A 23,791-nucleotide genomic window follows, 5' to 3' on the forward strand; every position below is an offset into this window, starting at 1 on the left:
AGCAGCAGCAGCAGCAGCAGCAGCAGCAGCAGCAGCAGCAGCAGCAGCAGCAGCAGCACAACCTTGTCACTCACTCAAGAGAAACACGCCCCTTTTCTCTTGACCAATAATGGCTTCCCTGTCTGCATAGTAATGAGCTCGAGACCTCCGCTGACCAATGGCGCTCCCGGAGCAGGGTTAGTTTTGCATGTACCTAAGTGATTTGCATAACCCAGCGGCCAGGGGCTCCCGAGGCGAGCCTGCAACCCTAGAAGGGAAAAGGACGCGCGGAGCGGGAGCCGCCGCGGGGAGAGCGCGGACAACCAGGGTGTTTGTGAGAACCGGGGCGGGGGTTGGGACGCCGGGCCGGCATGGCTGGAGGCTGCGCTCCGCAACCTTGAGGAGCAGTGCGGCTGGAGGAGGCCCGGGACAGAAGGCGGCGGCGATGGCAGCGCGCGGCCCGGGCAGCCGCTCTGGGCCGGGTCGGCTGGCCTGAGCCACTGAGCCGCGGGGCTGCCGGTGCGCGTCCATGGAGCAGCGGGAAGGGAGAAACTGCGGAGCGCCGCGTCCTAACGCTCCGGCGGCGGACTGCTGAAGGAAGCGAGCGCACGCGGACCGCCGAGGGACGGCGCCCGGGCCCCGAGCCCGCAGGCCAGCTGCCCCTGGGGCGGCGAGGGGCGGCGGAGGGCAGCGGAGGCGAGCCGAGCGAAGGGAGCGGCGGGAGAGGCGGGCGGCGGCCGCAGCAATGCCGGGCCCGCTGCGGCTGCTCTGCTTCTTCGCCCTGGGGCTGCTCGGCTTGGCCGGGCCCAGCGGCGCGGCGCCGCCTCTCTGCGCTGCGCCCTGCAGCTGCGACGGCGACCGTCGGGTGGACTGCTCCGGGAAGGGGTTGACGGCCGTACCGGAGGGGCTCAGCGCCTTCACCCAAGCACTGTGAGTGCGGGCGACCGGGCTGCGGGTTGAAGGACCCGCGGGGCGGAGCCAGGGCTCGACCCCAGCCCCCAACCCCTGGGGGTGCACGAATCACCTGTGGTGTGTGTGTGTGGTGTGTGTGTGTGTGTGTGTGTGTGTGTGTGTGTGTGTGGTCAGGGGGCATTGGCCCCCTTTCCCGTACACTGGTCTCTCTAGACTTAGCCAGTCTGGATCTGAACCTCGAGGGGCTTTTTCTTTCGCAGACTTTTTGGGTGCAATTACTACCTCTCCCAGCGCCCCCCCCCCCATCTCAAATCCCAAGTGTATTTAGGGCCAGGAAGGAGGGAGGATGCTGGAAACGCTTGTCCTTGGCAGCCTTTCACGCGACCTCTTCCCCTGTGAGGCCCCCTGTGAGGCTGGCAAAACTTTGGCCACGGATGAGGACGCCTAGAACTTGGCCTGCGTTTGCCGACCAGGCGGGTTCCATGGGTTCCATGGGGAAGCACCTGGATACCCCCAGGGTTCCCGCAGGGAAGTGAAGAAACACCTGTACCTCAGAACGGGAATCGCTTTCCAGTTTGGCCCCGTCCTGTCTGTGCAGTGTGACACCCTAGCCCAGATCCACTCGGGACTCATTACCACAAGCAGAGCACAGGGAGGAGGAGGAGGAGGAGGAGGAGGAGGAGGAGGAGGAGGAGGAGGAGGAATAAGAGGAGGAAGAGGATTCAGCCTACTCTTGGCAGGGATCCTTAGTGAATAAGACATTTTAAAGAAGGAATGCTGACCTGAGGTAGAGGATGTTGGGAGAGAAAGTTCTAGAGCACGTGTTCAGTGCAGTCTGTAAGGTGGGCAACCGTTTTCCGCCTGTACCTTCACCAGCAGAACCTTTCATTTGAGCTGCCTGTGGTCAGGAAGAGTAGCACAGATGGTTCTTCTGACCCTCCCCACCTCCTTCCTCAGAGACTCTGAGAGCTTTCAACATCTCAGGGAAGAGGGGGAATCTGAAATAGGTGTTGGAGGTGATGTTGGCAAATGCCACCCGTAGAAAAAGAATGGGGTAATTGAGCGGAGGGCAGCCTGTATGCCCCTTTCAGCCTTCTCCTGTTGTGTGGCCTATTGCATGATTAAATCAGGAGCTGTGAAAGACCTGTTAAGAGAGGAAGGGGCCCGAGAGGCCCTCTGGCAAAGGAAACTTCCTTTTTACCTTCAAGCTATCAAAAGAGACCTCTTAGACATAGCTTTAAAGGAATAACAGATCCTGTGAAGGGAAAACTCCCTTTTAGGCAAGCTGGGGCATTGCTGTATTTCCAGGTGGGTGGTGCTGAGGCATTCAGCTGGCCCTCTCAGGTTGGGGGTGAGGAGAATTGAGACCCATGGGTTTGTACCCTAGTCTCTGTTTTTGTCCCAATCTTAGCTGTTATTGATGCCTGGGAAGACCCTTTCTTTCAAAATGATATTTAGCTTTTCACCAAAAAACGTGAAGCTTTGAAGTGTGAAGCAATTTGCTCGCACAGGTATATTAAGTGGCAAAATCTGAGCAGGGTTGGCAAGTGAGGAGCTAGGGTTTTACTGTTTCTCAAAACTCTTTGGCAATAGAGAACTCAGGCAGGAAGAGAGGTGACTTTACCTGAAGCATTTAGAATTATGGTTGTTATTATTGTTTGTAAGACTATTTGTTAAAGTTTGAGGAATGTGCTAACCAAAGTTTTTTCAGATGAGCTAAGTTATTAGTTAAAAAATTAGGATTTCACTATTTAGTTTATTTGTAAAGACTTTGGTTAGCACATTCCTCAAACTTCAACAAATAGTCTTGTCCCATAAGGAAATGGGCCTGTTTTATGTGATACCTAATGTCATGTAGATCTCACTGGAGACAATGAAACGTCCTGTCTTCAAGATTCAGCCTTAGGGGAGTTCCTGTGTATAGCTTGTGGAATGGATAGATAACATTTTCCTGAATTTTAGAGGTGGTCAAATGTGAGCTGTTTCTTTGTAATCAATAATAGGTAGAGTGCACTTTCTGAGGCCTCGTTTTCCCCCATGACCTGATCTCACCCTCAGAAGTGTGATATATATCAATCACTCCATCGTTAAGGGGTTTCAAGAACAGTGTATTTCACTTAACATGTGAGGAAGCTAGATGACTCTAGAGCTTTGTCTGAGGAGGGGCAGGTGCCTCAGGCCTGTACTATTTGCTCTCACCATGTAACTTAGACTCAGACTCACCAAGGGATTCCATTCTGAGGCACCACTGCAGCCTTCATGAGCCACAGTTTACACTGAGAGTGAGTCCACAAGTCTCTAGGCCCTTGTTTAAATATTAATTTCTGAATCTCACCATTTGTCAGGTTACAAAAGCAAAAACAGAAGCTTTAAGATGAAACTATAGTGTTCGGAGTTTCTTCTCATTGCTCAAAGACTTGTCCAGTGATGGGACTTTCTCCAGCCGTTGAGATATGTGCACATTTCACCTTGGAGACCACAGGGCCAACAGAGAATAGGGATTTTATTTGACTCAGTGCATAGAGCCTGATACACTGGAGAAACTAAATAAGCTCATAGCAGCACACTAATACATATGCTCATAGGACCACACTAAAGAGCTTCCCATTTAGACACCATTCCCATGATGCTTTGCCAAACTTGGTATCTCCACATTTAGCCTTTTGTCCAGAATTGAGAAGGCCCCAGAGAGAACACTCCTGCTGTTCCTACTTTAGGCTGGTTTAAACTTGTTCAGTCAAACTGTCTATTTCCTGTTAATTGCTACCTTATCAGACTTGGGGGACAGAAGCAGATGTAATCCCCTGTATGTTTCATGAGGCTTCTGTAGTCATCGCACTAGTAGTGATTGTGTTTTGGAATAGCTATTTTGACTCCTATGCCACAATGTATATTGTCCTATCATAGTTAAGTAATCTTATTCATATTAAAGTTTCATTTTATGTTGTCAAAGGATTCAAGGTTACCCCTATGTTAGTGGTGATAAAGAATTTAACCACACCCATTCCAAACTTGGGGAGAAAGATATAGTGACAGTGACCCTGTATAGGGAGTTTGTAGTGTGTTTTCTGGTTCCTAGGTTTCTGCAATGAAGTTTGAGAGCTATAGATTTGAGAAACAAATTCCATAAAACATACATTTAAGATGATAAAGTCTATTTTTATGACTTTTGGGAGCGAGGTAAATCTGAGCCTTTGATCCCTTACCTCAGCACTGAGTATGTGTGGCCTTGGGCAAGTCATTCCACATTGTTTTGGAGTGTGTGACGATTTCCTTATCTGAAAAAAAATAAAGTAATTACACTCCCCATTTTATCTCCAAGCTGCATCTTCCATCCTGAAGTTGGGTGGTTTTACAGATCTTCCTGGGTATGAGGATGGAGAAGTGACAGTCATGCTAGAAGGACCTCCAGAGAGGCTCTTGGGAGCAGCAGGACAGCCTTCCAGTTGAAGCTGCCTAAGCCTTTTTATTGGCACTCACTTGGAGGAGTTCTTGTCTGTGTTTAGAAGTGTGTGTTAGGAAATTTTCCATGGAGACTTGTTGCAGAATTCATGAGTAGCAAGGGCACTTTGCTAGGGTAGAATAGCTCTGATTGTTTCCTGTGTGTATGGCTTAACACTTGGAAAAAAAAATCACTCTGTTTCACTAATTTGGATACAGTGCAAAAAGTTACTCAATGTCCTCTCTTCCACATAATTAGTCATAACCCAAACCTTCACTGTGGATATTCTGTACCTGAGCAGATTATCAAATCTTTCTTATGGAACTGATAGTTACTTGAAGGGCTTTGAAGTACTATTTAAAGAGTGAGTTGCTTTTTCTTCTCCTTTTATTTGTATTGCCTTGGATTCTTTTCCAGGGTGTGTTTTCTTCAGTACAACACCACACACTTTTCTTTTACAGACATCAGTTGAAAGTATTCTCTTTTTCTAACTTCTAGTATCTACTGTGTATTCCATAGCAGGTCAGATCAGTAATCAGAGTCTGGATGTTAATACTTTATTATAGTAAAATTGATATAATTTTTATTCCCTAATTCTAAGCAAATTTCATAGTATGTCCGTCTAGAGATATTAGCTTTGTACAACTGTATAGTTTAAAGCAAGGTCAATATATGAACACCTTTTAGTTTGGATCATTTATTTTTCAAATTAGTTAATGACTGTTCTCTAACTGCCCAAGAGGAAAGAGCCTTCTATGGGAAATGTGGGGAGCTGGATTCCAGATGTCAGTAACTCACTGATGTAGCCTTGACTGAATCAAATTCTAGTCCTTCAGGGCCCTAATTTCTACAGTCTGGAAAATAGCCATGTGAACAACTCTTATTGATAAAAGGGTTTTTTTTTTCTATTTAATCTAAGTAATTTTCAATGAATTGGGGCTTCAGGGTCTTGTGTGCAAGCACTCTACCACAGATCTATACACATTAGTTTTGAATTTTAATTGTTATACATTTTTTGAGTCTATTCTGTAGAGATGTGTTGGGGACTCATACCAACCCAGTAGATCCTACAGTTGTCCAGTTCAACTGGAGTTCTTCTATGGAATAGGGCATCCATGTCTCCCCAGGCAGTGATGTCTTAGATGTTGCCTGAAGAGTGCTGAGAATTTATACCAGGGATTTACTTATTCTGCCCTTCTTAAGACTTGCTGTAACCAGTAATAGTTGACGATTTCCAGTTTAGCTGAATACTGTGCCAGTTTTGGTGTCACAAGTATTTACTGTCCAAGTACTTGGCTTCTAGCATTAGAATTGTAAGGTAACATTTGACAGCTTAATCTCTCAGGAAAGATCAAAGATCTGTCTTAGTAGGTGGATCCAGGCAAGTTTAGGCATTTTCTCGGCCTCTGCCTTTGTCAGTCTGTCTCTCAGATTTGTATTTTAGTCATCTTTATAATGGTAGAAAGCACTGACAGCCTGCCAGTTTGGATTTTAGTTTCTGTTGTCTATGATTTTGCTTATTCTACTGGGGTAGGGGGGAGAGGGAGGAGAGAAAGAGACTGTTTTAGTAATGGGTATTAGAGTAGATGGTAGCTTCTGCCTCTACTTTGGGTTTCTTTAAATCCAAGAAAAGTCTAAGAATCATTTGGTGAATTGTAGAATCTGAGACCAACTCACTTTTGTCTCCATAAACATGTAATGCAGGTATTAAAAAGGCAAGGTATTGGTTCCTATACTAGGGAACATATTCATATTAACAAAAATGCTTTATTGCATTGTTGTTATAATAGTGTAAAAGTTAAATCCCACCAAATATGCCTTCAACTCTGAAAAATGACAGTAAGCCAACATACATCTTCATGATAGGACATGATTGCTCTTTCCATTTGTAAAAGTAGATATTAAAGTGCTAAGTTTATAAATATATTATCTGGGTTGCTTTTTAAAATTCATGGATGGTCCATTTTTGACAATATCAGAGCTTGTTTTCAGTACATAAAAAAATAAGGTTTTGTTTTTGTATTTCTGCTCAGTGAATTATGGTTTTTATAAAGCCTTGACTGAACGAGATGAAATGCTCCAATTTTAAATACTGGCAGTGAAGAAGTAAAATGTAGGGCATATACCCAATCACCACTCTTACACAATGGCTAATTCATCTGCCTTCTTGACATTTCTTTTGTGTCTTTAAGCACTTGATGGTCAAACTACATGTCAGATATCAGCGTATTATTTGAAAGTGAGCAGGTTCTAAAAGTGAGTTAAAAACCAGTCCGAGAGAGAGAGAGAGAGAGAGAGAGAGAGAGAGAGAGAGAGAGAGAAAGAGAGAGAGAGAAAGAGAGAGAATGATTTTATAGTTCATAGATATTTAATGGTGTTTCAACCTTCTAAAGATTGGAGCAAGATAGATTCAAGTACCCTTTTAAAATAGTCTTGTGAACTTGTATGTAGTATGCTCTGTGTTCCTTCAGAGTCAAAGGTTATTAAGATTTGAATGTGGCTTTTTTTTTATTGTATGATTCTTAAATGTTCTGAGTTACTATATGTCATGACTTGGCAATTTAAAATGTCTAATGTTTGGGTTGTTACTATTAGTTTGTGAAACATGTTTTTGTATTATGATATTTTTAATTGTCAAAAATGCACAATAACCAGGTCCTTCCCCAAAACCATCATATATCATATTTGGCATTAAGTCATTTATTTATTTATTTATTTATTTTTTATATTGTTTTCTTTTTTCCCCTCTTTTAGGTGCAAGTAGTTAATTTCCCCTTTCTGGGCCCAAGAAATAAATATGAATATTTAAATATTTTAAGTATCTGTGTATATGCATTGTTTTAGTTTTTTGTAATGAAAGCTCTTCTGGGCAAACAGAACACTGAATCATGCCCCTGTACTAGAATATTGTCCCATAGAATAGGAAACTATCTCCTAAGGGAATGTAAGCTATAGGTATTTTAGGAGGCAGTTATGCATCCAGTTAGATTGTGAGCTAGAGTCGTGTCAGCTAGTAATGGGACATGCAGAGAGGCAAATTTAATATATTGCAAGATATATTAGTGACTCTCCATGCTTAATATCTTAATATGTGCTATATACTTACACATTCTGAGTCAAGATCCACAGAGGGCTGTAGGAGCACTCCTAAGTGATTGCTTTGTTTATTTTTTTGAGGCAAAGTTAAGATCTTGCAGTATAGCTCAAGTTGGCCTTGAACTTATGATCCTCTTGCTTCAGTCTCCCGAATGATTTATTTATTTATTTATTTATTTATTTATTTATTTATTTATTTTTTACATTATAGAAATGTAGTATGTTTTCTGTTTTGTTTTATTTTAGTTTTTAATATTGACTATTGAAAGAATGAAATCTCATTATGCTCTTACTACAAAGCATTTTTGATACAGTTTGAATCCTAATTTAGAATCCTTGGGGGGAAAATGTGAGTTATACACCCGTCCTGTTATCCTATTATTCCTTCTTCAGAAAATAGACAGAAATTTGGCAAGCGTATGGCTCCTTCACCTTGGAGTGCTTCTAGGCATGGCTAAGGGTTGTGTCTAGAATTCAAGTCTAACTTTTCCACTGTTCTGTACATTAGGTTTCATGGGATAGTGCTCAACATGAAAGAACCACAGAGTACTTGAGTACGAGTGATGCCATCCAGACTTCCTTCAAGAGAAGGGAGAGGGATTTCAACATCCCCTCTCTCTTCAGGGCGGTGGTTCTGAAGGTGCAGGGTGAGAGATAGTCTCTTCTATGAAGCTCGAAGGACTGGGCTATGACTTTGGTTAACTTCTGGGATTTTCCTGTTTCCCCTAGGGATATTCTTTCTGTGCAGAAGTTTTTGAAGACAGTCTAGAAGAGTTTGACCCACCACAGACTTTAGGAGTGTGGAGGTGCATAGTTACTCATAGATTCTAGATTATCACTCTGCCCATGTCTGCAGACTATCTGGCAGGTACTACCTTGCAGGAAAATTCTCTACAGAATGAGAGCACATCTCTGGAACCATGCATGCACCTCAGCAAGCTTGCTCTACTGTGACTGTCAGCTTCCGTTCAGTTGTTGGGCGAGAGGAGAAACAAGCAAGGCCAGCTCTGGCTGCGAGGCCAGTGTCCTGTGCTCTTCAGCATTTGGTATTACTAGCAAAATGTGTTTATAGTGTTTGCATTTTCTAAATGTCATAATTGTCCTTCAGATCTTAATCGAGCCCCACTTACCTCACATAAATGGAAATGTTTACAGACCTTTTAATACCATGAGGGCAATGTTCACAGGAAGGAAATATTACATGAGTCCAGTATATTTGACATTTGTTGGTACCTCAGTTTTAATAAAACACATTTGGGATTTACTGACATTTAGCGGCCTGTTATAAACCCAGTTTCTATCCTTTTTGTGATACTTCTGCTCACCTAATTTGATTAATCTTTTCTAATTTTAATTTTTTGTGTGTATGATATGTGTGTTTGTGTGTAGTTTATTTGTATGTACATATATGAAGACACACATGGCATAGCATGTATGTGGGGGTAGAAAACAGCTGCATCTGTTCCTCACTACCTTCTACCTTGTTTGAGTCAGAATCTCTTGATTTTTGCTATGTATGCTAGGCTACCTGGCCTGCTAGCTTCTCTAGGGGTTCTCCTGTCTCTGCCGCATATCTCATGTTTGCAGGCCAAGCATTTACCTGTTAAAACTGTCTCCTCAGTCCCCAATATTTCCTTTTCCTTTCTCCCTTTTCTTTTTGGGATAGGCTCTTATGTAGCTCTCATTTAACTAGCCGTGGCTCCTGGAAATCAGTGAGTACACCAGGCTGACCTGGCCTCATAGAGGCCTGTTGCTTGTTTCTCAAGTGTTTGTGCAAAAGGTGTATGCCATCATTATCTGACTCCAATATTTCCTTATAAAGATACTGCTCCTTGTTGCTTTTCAGCCCTCTAAGGTCATTTTGAGTCCATGGTTGTATTATCTGTCTCTTTATGTTCCTGCTGGTTTCCAGTCTTCTTTGATAGGCATGCCTTCATGAACAGACTTCTGAAAATGATGTTTGCTTTTTAATGTTTTGGGTTGAATAAGGAATCCAGAGGTCAAGCATGTCAGTTAACCGCTCTGGGCTTCACTTAGGCTTCCCATCTGGAAAAAGAGTTGCTTTCCTGTCAGGCGTTACTTAGGACTGCTTGCTTCAGCGTGGCCTGGATGACACAGCCGAGGGCCATGTGTATCACCGTTACTTTGGGGAGTTGATGGGTAGCTGCATATGTGTGTCATTAGCTTGTGATTTAAAATTCTCTATCCCCCTCCTTTGGTTCTTTGAGTGTGTATCAGGGTGAAAGTTGGATCTGGATTGCATAGGTGAGTCACTGGGCTGATGGGAAAGTGTGCATAACTACCACATGTTTCTAACAATATCCCAGTGAAAAAACATCAGTGCATGTGTTCTTAAAATGATGCTGTTGTCTTACAGGTAGGGCTTCTCACTTGCTGACAGGAAGGTCTGCGATGGTAAGGAGATGCGTTTCTTTGAAGGGAGCCCAAATGAAACCAGATTTTTTTTAACCTTTTTAACTTTGATCTTTGGGACTTAATGCTGCTTTCCTGAGACAGTTGGTCAATTAGCAGGGTTCTGTCTCACTAGGGGAACAAAGTATCCACAAACAGCATACTACCTGACTCAAACTGCCAGACTTTGCAACACCAAGAATTTTCACTGAACAAAATCAATTCTTTGAGAATTCTCTTCACTGTAGTTTCTCAGATTCACCTGCTCTCCTCTTGTTAGATATGGCTAAAACTAACTCAGAACTAAAAAGTTAGCAGCTACATTCTTATTCTTTTGTATCACTTTGTTTCTAGAAAACTAGATTGCTAGTTTTCCTTATAAGTATTTTGAAAAGATATTTTTACTGGTTACTGGAGATAGATAGATAGATAGATAGATAGATAGATAGATAGATAGATAGATAGATGCACATGCACAAATATATATTAACATTTGAGACTGGAATGTTCATGCTTTGTGGATAAAGATACATTTATTCTCTTTAGTAATTTTAGAACTAAAATTCCTACTAAAGATGTATCATTTCTAAAATGTTATATAGCTTTCTTACTCCTTTTTGGTGCTGGGATTTAAACTAAGGGCTGTGTATGTGCTCGGCACATGCTGGGCTGCTGTCCCTGGCGTTCTTGTTTGCTTTTTATTTTATTTTTTCAGAAAATTTAAAAGTTTTTGGAGTTTTGATTAAGGCCTGCATTTTAGTGACTTATAAGCTAGCACAACAGCTAAGAGTAGCTGCAGTGACCACAGTCTGTTTAGAGTGCCTGAGTGGTTCAAGTACAGTTTGCATATTTCTACCCATGGTCACTCTTTTAAAAAAAAAAGTTTGAGATATTTTTTGTTATTGCCATCTTGACATTTGCCTGGTTACACATGAATAGCCTGATCCAATCCCTCAGCAGGAAGACTACCATGGTCTGGCTTTCAATAGCCTTGTCACCGACAAAGAAAACATACGCAATATTTCATTCTTGCCCTTTACGAACAGTCTAGGCCTGTGAGGGCATGCAGCAGAACACTTCCTTCTTCGTGGTAGGTTGGTGTTTTTGTGCCCTAGTGATGGGCTGGGCTATAGGGAAGCAATCCATGCTTCCAATGCCTGGGCACCTTTTGTGTAAGGTAAATTCCACGTTTTGGTCAAGTCGGTTTCTAATGTCAGCTTGAATGTAGTTGTATTGTCTGCATGATGGATGCATACTTAATCATATATTCACTAAAGGGAGTGCAAATACACACATGCATACACACACACACACACACACACACACACATGCGCGCGCACACCAGCAACACCATTTGGGCACACTGTCTTTCCAGATTTGATATCTGACGTGTAAAGGGAATGAAAATGCCTAATTCCCTGTAGAACATTCCTGGAGGGCTATCTGCATGTATGTTTATCTCCTTGTCAGTCCAAAGAAAGGGATCAATTTATCATCCTTGTGGTAGCCAAGCATTGCTGCATTAGCCATTAAGGCTTTTCTTCTTCACAGTACCAGCCTTCTGCTAGCATTAAGGACTTTGCTTTGTGCTGTCTGGATTTACAGGGCAGAGGGGCTTGTTCGCTGGCTTAACAGGAGATAAGCAAGAATATGGAAAGAAAGGGTATGCTAAGTTCTGTCTTTACGAGGCCTTATTATTTCATGTTGCTCTTGGTACCACCCTGCTTGAGATGACACTCAGTAAAAGAATTACAAACAAATAAGTAGAAAAGAAAGGCCTCCGATGACATGATTCATAGCTTTAGTGAAGGAAATAATGATGCCCTTATCTTCAGGTCTTTTTCAATCTCTCAGTTACCCCAGCTTAAATTTCTACTTTTATTGTTTCTCATACTTGTGGACTGGCTTTGATAAATGGTCATGATTTATCTAAGGGATGTGATCTTCTGCTGGTGGTTTAATACCACATAAAACCAAATATTTAAATGTATATATACATCTTATCTAAAAGTTATTTCTGGTGGTTCTTAGTGTCGTAACTGAAATAAACTGCATAACAAATTAGCTTATAGAAATTAATGCCTTTCACTTTTTTTTTTTTGAGACAGGCTTCTTTTGTGTAATAGAGCCCTGGCTGTCTTGAACTGTCTTTGCAGACCTGGTTGGCCTCAAACACATAGATCCTCCTGCTTCTGCCTCCTGAGTGCTGGGATTAAATTGTGCTTCAGTTCTTTTCTTACATGAGGGTCACCCCTTTTCTAGTTTGTTTGTTTTTTTAAAAAAGGTTTATTTATGTATATGAATACACTGTAGCTGTCTTTGGACATATCAGAAGAGGGCATCGGATCCCATTACAGATGGTTGTGAGCCACCATGTGGTTGCTGGGAATTGAACTCAGGACCTCTGGAAGAGCAGTCAATGCTCTTAACCGCTGAGCCATCTCTCCAACCCCACTTTGGTAGTTTTTAACCCAAGGCCCTGTGCATACTCAGCAAGTGCACTACTACTGAGCCACACTGCAGCCCTTTGTAGTTCTTGATAAGCTTTTCTCCAAATTTGTTGACCACTGGGGCTAAATTTAAATTAAAATATTTATTAATTAATTTGATATGTATGGGTGTTTTTGCCTAAATGAATATATGTGCACTACCTGCTTCCCTGCCTGGTTCCCTGGGAGGCTAGAAGAGGGTATTGGGGATCCTCTGGAACTGTAGTTACAGATGGCTGTGAGTCACCATGTAGGTGCTGGCAACTGAACCCAAGTCCCCTGCAAGAGCAGCTAGTTCTCTGAGCTGCTGAGCATCTCTCCAGCTCCAGACAACTACATTTTTAAAAGCCATTTTTTTTCTGTGCTTCACAAATGACTCCTCGATTTCTCTTTTTAGTTATATAATTGTGAATTCATAATGAGGAAAAAAAAAACCATTAACTCTGTATTAAATTGACCCTCATTGTTGGTGCTCACTTTGGTGTATTTAGGACACAGGTTTTTGAGAGAGTCTTGATATGTAGCTCTGATTGGCCTGGAACTCCTATAACCCAGGTTGGTCTTAAATTTGTACAAATTCTCCAACCTCAGTACTGAGATCACAGGCATGACACTCCCCTACAGGCTGCTAACAGTACATAGGTCTTGAGTCATGGGGTAAGTGCCCGTTGAAAGAACATATTAGTTTCAATTCAAATGCTGTAAAACTGTGGCAAGGTTTGTTTTTACCGATTATTTGCAGCCTACTTAGTTTAGTACCCGACAAGCCAAACTTGTTAAAAATTGATTTTGTTTAGAAGTTTGTACTTTGAAAATAACAGTTTGTAGCATCCCTTTGCTCCATGGCGTTTACTCTGATACCCTGAAGACAAATGACCGTTGTAAAACATTTTGCCAACGGTGAAGGCTTTGGATTATTTGGAAATGTGTATTTCAAAAGCATGACTTTTGAAAAAAAAATGGAATTTTGGTGTGGAATTGCTGGATCTGCCTTCTGTATTAGGCATGTTTTATGTGCTGACTATAATTTCTAAGATAGGCATTTAGGTCCACCTAAAGGGTTCCCATCTTCTGGCTAAGCAAAGTGAGAGTTTTCAAGGATTAGGTGATTTGCTCAAACATCCGTACTTAGTAGTATTGGTTTGGAAACTTAAATGTGTCAAAGTTTTAGGGTTTTAGGTTATTACAAGAAAAGAAAGCGTTCTAGAAAGCGTTCTAGAAAGCCCGTGAAGCAGGCGCACACTCCACATCTGTATTTGTGGGAGAGTGACTGGATTAGAGCACCTGGTGTTAACATCTTTGCACTTCATGCATAAAATGAACCATTTGTAGCAGAGTTGTTTTTTTTTTTTTTGAAAAGTATCAGCCTCATTTTCATGCCCCCTCCCTATCACTCCTGCTTTTTGTTTATCTGCATTAAAAAGACTTTACCTCAGAGGGAAGAGGTGGGAGGGATTGGGGGATGAGTAAGATCAAGGTACAGTAAGGTACAGTGTATGTGTGTATGAAAATGTCATAATGAAGTCTGTTCTTTTGTACAGCGGATATCTGCTAGTACACGTTTAAAAGGAACAAAACCGGAAAGAATGCAGAAGTCTGATTGAGCACCAACAGAAAGCTCCACCTCACTGGATAGTGAGAGGACGTTTTGACTGGCTTTCTCTCTTACCATGTGTATGTGGTATAAGAGGGTTGGGTCTGCTCCAGACTCACTTTTCTTTTTCTCAAGGAGCAGGTCTGTCAATGTGCTTCTTTAAAGCGAAGCCTTGAGGAAGATGAAGAGCTGGGTGTGCAGTGGGATGCCTTCCGTATAGCTGCCCGTTTTCACTCACTGGAATTTCCTGCCTCTCCTGTGGAAGATGTTTTTATAGGGAAGTCAGCATAAAAGTGAATCACCCATGAGCCGGTTTCCCCCCCGGAGGCATTTCATTTACTCAGCTTGGTATTAATTTAGTTGGTTCTCTTTAGTTGACTTGAGCACTATGTTTGTTGATAGTGGGAGCTGATGTTTATTAAGCTGTTAATATTTTACAGACTTCATGAGTTCCGGTTGGATCTATGCACACTTTCTCCTTTAGCAGTGGGGCTATTCGTGGTTGGGACTGTGGCCATAATTTCAGAGTTTTGGTGATTGCCAGTACCATCCTGGAGAGCTATTTGCTTGCTGATTTGATTCTAAAGGTGGTTTTTTTTTCCTCTCCTATTTTTTGTTTGTTTCACTTACATTGTCATGAAGATGTCTGCAGTCTCTGGCTTTTCAGAGAAATCCTCATCATCTTCTTGCTGTTAACTTGCTTGTTATGTCACCAAGTGTTTCCCATGCCGTGTCTGTGACTCTCCCAGAGGCACTCTCTGCCTCATGTTCTTCTCTTGACCATTTAAAAAAAAAAGCAGAAGCCTAACAGGGTGTACTTGTGTGAGGACCATCGCCACAGGTGAGGAGTGCAGCCTTGCAGAGGACCCGTCGGGTTTGGCTTTTAAGATCTGAGTGTAGCCAGCTTGGGGCTTCCTACCTGCAATGCCAGCCCTTGGTAGGGGACTCTGGAGATCACCTGAAGTACTAAAGCCTGAAAGGCTACAGGGACTCAGTCCTTCCCTCAAAGACAAGAAAAGAAAAGCCAGGGTTATTTGGTTGAGTGAGTTTTACACCACTGTCCTTCAGTGCTTTCCTGCAGGTGATCATTCACCCACCTCATGTGTCTTAGGATCATTTTGAAGACTAGGAGTTACTTCTGGAGAGGCTTTTGTTTGGTCCACTGCTTGAAATGTCCTCAGCCAGGTAGACTGTAGATTACAAAGGGACCTGAAAGATCACAGAGTGCAGTGAATGGAAAGCTCCATTTGTTATAAATTCCACTCTACCCAAGTGAAGACATTCCATGAGAAAAAGTAAGTCAGTCTCTCTCTCTCTCTCTCTCTCTCTCTCTCTCTCACACACACACACACACACACACACACACACACACACACACAAACACAAGTACGTGAGCACACACAAACAATGCCCTTACGGGCATATACTCACATCTACCTGTTTGTAGACTTCATTTTTTTTTTCTGTACTAAAACTTTCAATTACATAAATTGTAATGACTCTTTTGTTAGTGTTCTTGCTTCCTTCAAGAACTCCCAGACCTTCCCAGTATACTTCTAAAGAACTAGTGGGCCTGAGCTTGGAGCTGGGCCTGGTGGATTATAAACTCAAGTACTTGGGAAGTGGAGGCGGAAGGATGTGAGCTCAAGGCGAGTTGGACCATATATGTGTAGAGAAAGACTATCTCAGAAAAGGATAACAAGCAAAGGCGTGATGGAGGGAGGAGAAGGAGAAAGGGGGAAAAGAAAGCAGTTTATTGGCTCATATTCCCTTTCACAGGTGAGAAAGGATTTTCTATAACTTCTCCAGGATCAACTCTTAGAGTAAGTCAAAGAGCAGGAGCAAGAGATTATCTTTTTTTTTTTTTTTGAGGACCTTTAAAATGATTTAATAGGCATTGTACATGAAAATAATAAAATTCATAGGACAAAATTATGGGTAAGGAACATTTTATTGGTTAACATACTGGTATCATTTTTGTTGAATTCTGATAATTACTTTAAAATATCCCTCTGGTGACATTGTCCAAAACATGTTACTTTTTAATGAATGTTTTGTCTCTTCCCCTCTTTGCTCCACACAGAAAAAAAAAAACTACTTGAAAATGTTAAAATCAACACAATACAATGTTTTTTCTTAGCTATGAGATTACCTTTAGATCTAGTAAATCTCAAGCTTCTAGTAAGACTTTTAGATTTGTGTTGATATAGCTTGTGCTGCCAGATGGTAAATCTGTTTCCCTTGTCTTTCCAGTCTGTATAGGCCTGGTCCTTTTGGACCCATAGGCAGCAGTTAATTTAACTGTGAGAGTGGATAAGATCATTACGTTTTGAGAACTAATAGAATTTATCTAGTGGCATTGGTAGTCTGATGTTAGTATTTAAAAGAGTAATTTCTTCACATGTTTATTGTATGTCTGTTGTGTTTGGTGCAGGGGACACAGAATGGAGTGATGTCTGACAGTGTCCTGCCCTCTTGTCATTTATGCTGGGTAAGGAAGGAGATGGTGAATTAGACAAAAGCAATCAAACACAGTGAACCATATACTATCTGATAAAATGGACTACTGTCAAAAATAAAGCAGAACGAAGGAAGTTGCTATTTAGGTTAGTCAAGGAGGCTTGCAGGAAGGGAAGATGGTCAGTCAACTTCTCTAGAAACATGAATGCTTCTGAAGCATGAGGAAAAAACATGTTTTATAAAGTTTCTCCCTAAATGTCCTCAGTAATCCAACACTGAGAAAAGAAAAAAGGCTGAGGCCTGCTGCCAGCCAGAAGTAGAACTTCTCTCCCAGAAGGTGACTTAACAACTTGCCAGATCACCTGACAGGAGAGTCTGAACCTGAGGCTCACATTGGGACCTCCCTTTGACTGGAACTGTGCCCTCTATGGAAACCTCAACCTCCTGTTATGGCACCAGAGTTGGGTTTGTGAGGTCACAGGACCTCTGGGTTCTTCCTCCAATGTGGTCACATTGGACAATTTTCCTTTTTCTGCTTTTCGGGGCGGGGGGAGGGAAGTAGTCTCCATGCTATAATGACAGTGTAACAGGAAAAGGTAGTATAACAGAACATAAGACAGGGGTAAAGGATAGTCCTCCGATAAATGCAAGCACATAGGTAGATCTCAATAGTAAGGTGTCAGATGTTACAGTATTTTATATATAAAAGTTACAGTGATGGAGAGCAAATCCTTGGCAACTGTAGTTAGGGGAAAGATGGTGTGATTGTAAAGGTTGTGTACATTGGGGGCATTCCCTTATGATGACAGACAGCTTCTTGCAGCATTGTGAGTGTACATGTGATTTAAGAAGTGAGTGCTGCTGGCTTTGGTGTGGTGCAGACTCCAATCACCCAAGCACTAACACGAAAAGATAAGTTTGAGGACTTCATAAGTTGTACATGAGTTCAAGGCCAGTCTGGTCTACAGAACAAGTTCCTGGATAGCCAGGGCTACACAGAGAAACCCTGTCTTAAAAAAACAAAACAAAGTAATAATTTAAAAAAGACTTGAGGATATAGTTGAGTGGTAAAACACGTGCTTAGCATATGTGACTGAGGCCAGCATTGGATCTCCAGTACTGTAAAAAGAAAAACACTACATGTAAAACTAGTCAAACCTTGTTAGGCCCCTAGTTTAGTAAATATATTATACCAAAGTAAACTTCTCAGTTTAGCTACTATATTATGTATGTATAAAACTCTCATTGGCAAGAGCAAGGTGAAAGGTTTATAGGCACTGTAGTATTTTTGTAGCTTTTAGTGTGCCTTAAATTATTTCAAACAAGAATGGTAACAAACATACCACCACATGAGTTTAGGGTCTTGCAAAGTCTTAGTCTTGACTTTATCTAAGTGAGACTGGGAAACAGACTCTGGAGTGATGCAGCAAATGCATCACTGTGAAGCCAAGGGCTCTGTTTGCACCTTTCGCTTCAGGGTCAGCATTATCTTCTTCCTGAGAGCCTCACTGAAGTTGATTTGTTACTGAGCAGCTGTTGTGAAAGTGGCTTCTGTCTTTCTCCCCAAAACTGCCTTTCTCTTGCCTCTGAGTCTCTCTTTTTGTCTCTGTCTATCTCTCTGTTTCTGTGTGTGTGTGTGTGAGTGTGTGTGTGAATAACATGAATGTGTTATGAAACACAGAAAGTACAACATTCAGAGTCCACACTAGGTTTACAATGTAAACGTTTGCAGTCATGTTTTTGGATTAATCACCAGTGCACTTCCTGTTAGTGTCAGTGTTTTCATGACTGAGCACCCATACAGTTTAAGCAGTGAAGGGGATGGGGTTGGGTCTTTGCTTGTGAATGAGTAGCAGTTTTACTTCTGATGACTCAGTATATTTGCCTTAATTGCTAGATTAACCAAATTTTCCTTCCCACAAAAGGTGCACACATTTGTAAAAAGAGAGGATGAATGAATGAAGTTTTAAGGACTAATTTTTGTGGTATTTAAACAACAATAGTCCAGATTACCCACAACCTTAGTTTCCTTTCATGAGTCCTATGGATGGGCTTTGTCACTGTTTACACTTGCTTAGTTCATTGTTAACCCCAGTGATGGGATTTAGCATGCAAAGACTTAATTATTCCTTTCTGGCTTAGTTAGAAATTTCCTTCCAATAATTGCCTCCACTGCCCTTTAGCCTCTTAAATGTTTGGTTTGTTTAGAAGAACGTGGCTGCTCAGTAAGCAGTTCCAAGCTCAGCAGTGTCCAAAGCTGTCTTTATCATAATTTATACCCTTGACATAGTGACGGAGGCCCTGATTCATAAGTGATGGCTGGTGGGTGTTCCTTAGAGTAGCTGGAGTCAGGCATTTGTCTCAAGTTGCCATTCATGGCTAAGTGGCACTGAACATTTCCCTAAGGTCTCAGTTTTAAAATTGGATATTTCCTAATTTTAAGTGAGAAATTTTGCCAACTCTGGAAATAAAACTAGATTCGTAGAACCTTAGCATTTGGACGTACAAAGCACTCTAGTTTTGAATGTGAAAACTTTTACTATTTGAGAAAACTATTTTTGTAAGGCCATAACATGCAATTGTAGTTATATGGTAGAGAGAGACAAGATCATTACATGTTATCCCACTGGATGTTATTTTATGAACAGCAAAGAGGTTTATATTTAGGGTTATATTTGGGGTTAGCAAAGAGATGATTTTCATTCTGCTCAGTTCTAAAATATAGTTGTTACATTTATGGCCTGAAAGCAGGGGATGGAGAGGAGAGAATTTGTTTTCTGAATATAATTTTTTATGGCAGCACCCTCAATGGGAAATCTTGTTTGATTTTTTTCAAAGTTGAAGTTTGTGGATTGAAAATGTATTTTCTGCCAGGAGGGAAGTACTCTACCAGGATGAATTAAAAATATTAATTCTACTCAAGACTTTGTTTCAAGCATTTACAGCCATGTCTCTGTAGACAGATTGTAAGGTTTGCCAAATATTACCTTGTAGGTTTTATTTTTGCAACATAGCTTTAGTTACAAAGGCTTGTGCCACTTTCTTCAGTATCCTCTTTTGTCTCATTCCTTTCAACAGTCCATTATCTATGGGGTGAGGTAGGAGTGGAGCCACAGAAGCATACTGGGAGAAATCAGGTATCATTAATAAAAGCAATGCAAAGTGCTTTGTTTAAACCAAAAGCTAAAGGTTTTAATTTAATAAAAAAATAAATATACCGAGGATACTGATATCTGTAAGAATGAATCTTCAATTTGTGAAATTGTTAAGAAAAAAAAAGACTGTTCATTTTGATGGTTGGGTTATAGCGGCTCCATTATAAAGCTGGATATTGAATTTATCAGATTTAATTGAGGGATGTTTGAAGATGTTTTATGTAGCAAGATTATGTTCAATTTCTATACATACAAGGTAGCATAACCAGTTATAACCAGCTTATTTTGCTAACTTGAGAAATGTCAGAAACATGTACTTGAAGAAATGTATATAACAATGCAGCTCCAACCATTTAAGGATTGAGGAAGAAGCATAGCAAGAACCTCTGAAGATATAGTAGTGTGCATGCGCACACACACACACACACACACACACTCACACACACACATACACAGAGTCCTTTGTGAATACGCAAAATTAATGCGGTTTTACTTTAGCTAGGTCCTAGTCATGACACTGAGGCCTTTTTTTTTAGATTTATGGGAGTACACTGTCACTGTCTTCAGATACACCAGAAGAGGGCATCGGATCCTATTACAGATGGTTGTGAGCCACCTTGTGGTTGCTGGGAATTGAACTCAGGACCTCTGAAAGAGCAGTCAGTGCTCTTAACCACTGAGCAATCTCTTCAGCCCCAAGGTCTTCACTTTTGACCGTTGAGTGTTTGAAAGCAAAATGTTGAGTGAAGGTCTTTTTGGTTTATTACAATTTCACAGATAGAAGATTCAGTCTTAACAGAGCATGTGATTATCCCCCACCCCAATCATATTAAAGTGGGGACTTTCAGCTTTCCACATAGACAAAGTACTTGGTTGGGGAAGAGTATATATAAGAATTAATGCATTAGCCGTTACTTAGCAGAAGGTGGATTACTTGAACACATATACTTGTACCAAAATGATCATCTCATAACCTATCTACTGTGGGACGAAAAGTGGTGTGGATCCAACAGGCAGTGAGATGATCCAGATGCCCTAGCTAGGATCGAGCAGGATAACAGGAAAGGTTACTGTACAGCTCAGAATGGCCATACAGTCTAAAACTTTAAGGATGAGTTGTTTACTCTCAGAATTGTTCATTTAATAATTTTGGACCACAGATAACTGAAATCATGCAAATGAACCTGAGGATAACAGGAGTACTACTGAACCTTTCAAAAGTAATTTGAATGTGCTTGAAGTAGGCAGCCTACAGATACTGGTCTTGAGATACACACACACACACACACACACACACACACACACACACACACACGATTCTTTGATGATGTATGTCCATGTATGTGTGTGCACAAGTGCTACAACACTTGTGCAGAAGTCAGAGGACAACCTGTGGTTGTTGGTTCTCTTACCCTTTGAGTCCCAGTGATTGAACTTAGGTTGTCTTTTCAGCTGAGCCATCGGGCCAGCCTTTGCATTCTTTTCAGTGATATGGCAACTATCATTCCCCTCATCAATGAGACATTTCTTACTAGTAGCTGAAATAGATTATTCTAAGGTAGTCATGACTATTTTGGGCTTGTTTGTTGCTTTAATTTTTTTATTATTTATTTATTTTTAAAAGTAAACACTTATTTGACAGCTAGCCAGAATTGTCTGGGCAGTGTCGAGAAGGCAGAGTGATCTTCTCTTTAGCTGTACACAGTGAGAGTAAACAGTTTGGCTTGTTACAACTTAATTCCTGTGCTGGTCAGACATCACCAACTAGGTGAGTTCTTTTCCTTGTTTATCCACAGGCAATTGAGGAAGGAAAACATTTACTGGGTGATGGGCTTTCCTTTTATTTGACTGTGAGTGAGAAAAGTCATATGTTTGTCTCTGACTTGTTTAGAGTGGAGGGGAAAAGCAAGCACCCTCCCCTCAGGGGCCTTGCTAGAAAATCACCAGTGGTTGGTTTTCTATTACTTTGTTAGTCACTGGAGGATGGAGGCGGGGCACATGGGATGCTTGAGTTCTCAAATGCAAATATGTATTTGTTGCCTTTAAAACTTATATCAGATTTATGAAGTTAATGTTGAATCTTAAAATGAGTTGGGCAGTGAATAAATGTACAGAAAGTTCATTCTGTTTCTGTAATTTTTTTATAGTTAACAAAACTCCAGATGATTTATTTCATCTTTAGCTTAGTAATGATTTCATTACATTAGGGCTTAGTAGAATTGCCACATGATCAAATGTATTTGATTTCTGTATTCCTGTATTTAATGGTAAGGTCATTTGAAAGGCACATGAAGAAGGTGGTGATTTTTGTTATACTTTTTGTTTATGACCCAAACTTCCTTATACCCTTTGCTTTGACTCTCACAAGTGCTATAGGGAATGGTGACAGTAATTACAGCAAGTGCGTGTGCAATGCCACTGGGCAGGGCTATCGAGAGTAATAAGTTCCATTGAAGTGCATTAAATATAACATTGTACTTGGGTATGGAAGGCACCTCATTACCTTGCATGAAGCTTTAAGTTAGAGCCTTAACATTGCAACAACAACAGCAACAAAAATGCTTCTTTTTTTTTTTAATTTCACAAAGATTTAATACACCATTGAGGAAATACAGGAGTGAAATATACAGTAAACATTTGGCTAAATCTTACTTAGAATTATTAGTGAGCATTTGGAGGGTTAGCATCAGGTCTTATTTGGAGACTCTTGATCTTATTTCTTTCCCGACTTTAGCTCTTTTCTCGCTGTTCTTTTTGTCTTGCATAACACATATACTCATCTATGTTGAAGACATTAAAGGCCATGGAAAAATTACATTGGAAATTGTCCTTTACTTGTGAAATTTTATAAATTAACCTGCTTTGTAAAAGTTTATGCCATCAGCAAAGTGTGTGCTTATTGTACTTCCAGGTGTATTGCTGTACTCAAGGGTAGAAGAGGGGAAATTAAGAACGTGGCTTCCTGTTTAATGTGTACCAGAGTCTTCAGATGCTCCAGGCATTATATTCAGCTTTATATTTGTCAGTTCACTTGATCGTCATTTCTCTAGTGGAGAGGTCTTTATTCCCATTTAAAATGTGGCACTGATATAAAACATTTAATTTGTTTAATACGTTAGTAATGTACATCCAAGGTTATGGTTTATAGTTTCTAACTAGGGGTCGGACCCCTGCTTTCTGACTCTGGGGCATGTGCCCTTTTCCCTAAGGCTCACAAGTGTCTACAGATGAGATGGTTTGGTGAAGACAACAAAAAGTACAAGAATAATCAGTGTGAGAGCACCATACAGAAACGACGGACTGAGGTCTGTGGGAACAAGAGGAGGCCGAGGAGCTCACTTTGCTTTGGGAGTGGGAAGCCTTCCCAGCTGAGGTGACATTTGAGCTGGGTCATTTAGTCTTCTACAGGGCAGCTGCCAGGTTCTGCCTTGTTTGAAATAAGCACATTTACAAGAGAATAGTGGAGCACATTCAACTTGATGGATTAGATTGACAGATTGAAAGTAACTCCCCAGAATGATGGCTTTGTTAGGTGTTTGTTCTCTGAGAACTCTACCTGCCACTCCCCTTGGTGAATTGTGGCAAGAAAGCTGTCACATTAAGCTGTCATTCAGGATATGGGGGGGGGCAACAAATCATGGGCAGGAGTAGGTATTTTCAGAACAGCCTACAACCCGGAAGGATTATATTTCAGAGCATTTAAAAATGAAAACAACACTCCTTTTTAATCTGTGCAAAAAGAAAATTGGATAATGAAAAGTTAATTAGGCCATGGATATTTTTAAAGCTTAGACATTCTGAATCTTATCCACCATAATTAGATGAATCTTTGTTCAGGGTAGGATAGAAAAAGAAATCAATTATAGAATCATACAATATTCTTACACAGAGTATTCAATTCTAAAAATACTTAGTGTTTCTTGGGGGATATTTTTTGAAATGAGTTTGTAAGAAGTACATTTGATTCCAGCTTCTACCTCCCTGTCTCTGACCCTCTACTGTCTCGCTTTAAGACCTTCTCATAGATTTTGCCATTTCTTACTATGTGTGTGTATTACATTATTGAAAGATTGAGAACACAGCTCTAGATCTTTCTAAATTATGGCTTCTCACAGTTTTATTTCTGGAGAAATGGCCGAACAATACTTTGGCGTTGGCACTCCCCTCCCTAGGCCCTGACCCTGCTTTCCCATTCCCTTTGGACCAACCCTTCTTTCAACCCCCACTCCCCAAGCTTGAAATGGAAAGAACT

General features: G+C 41.1%; 1 protein-coding gene across 1 annotated transcript in view; it reads left to right on the plus strand.

The window, feature by feature from the left end:
* The first annotated feature begins 249 nt into the window (after nt 1–249).
* Lgr4 (leucine rich repeat containing G protein-coupled receptor 4) overlaps nt 250–23,791 on the plus strand; it is a 92,989-nt gene continuing 69,447 nt past the window's right edge. The window contains exon 1 of the mRNA XM_028766890.1: nt 250–909. Within this exon, the coding sequence (XP_028622723.1) occupies nt 725–909 (185 nt within the window). The 5' untranslated portion in view covers nt 250–724. The remainder of the gene's footprint in view (nt 910–23,791) is intronic.

The sequence above is a fragment of the Grammomys surdaster genome, unplaced genomic scaffold (assembly GCF_004785775.1).
Source record: "Grammomys surdaster isolate TR1022 unplaced genomic scaffold, NIH_TR_1.0 170, whole genome shotgun sequence".
Classification (NCBI taxonomy): Eukaryota; Metazoa; Chordata; class Mammalia; order Rodentia; family Muridae; genus Grammomys; species Grammomys surdaster.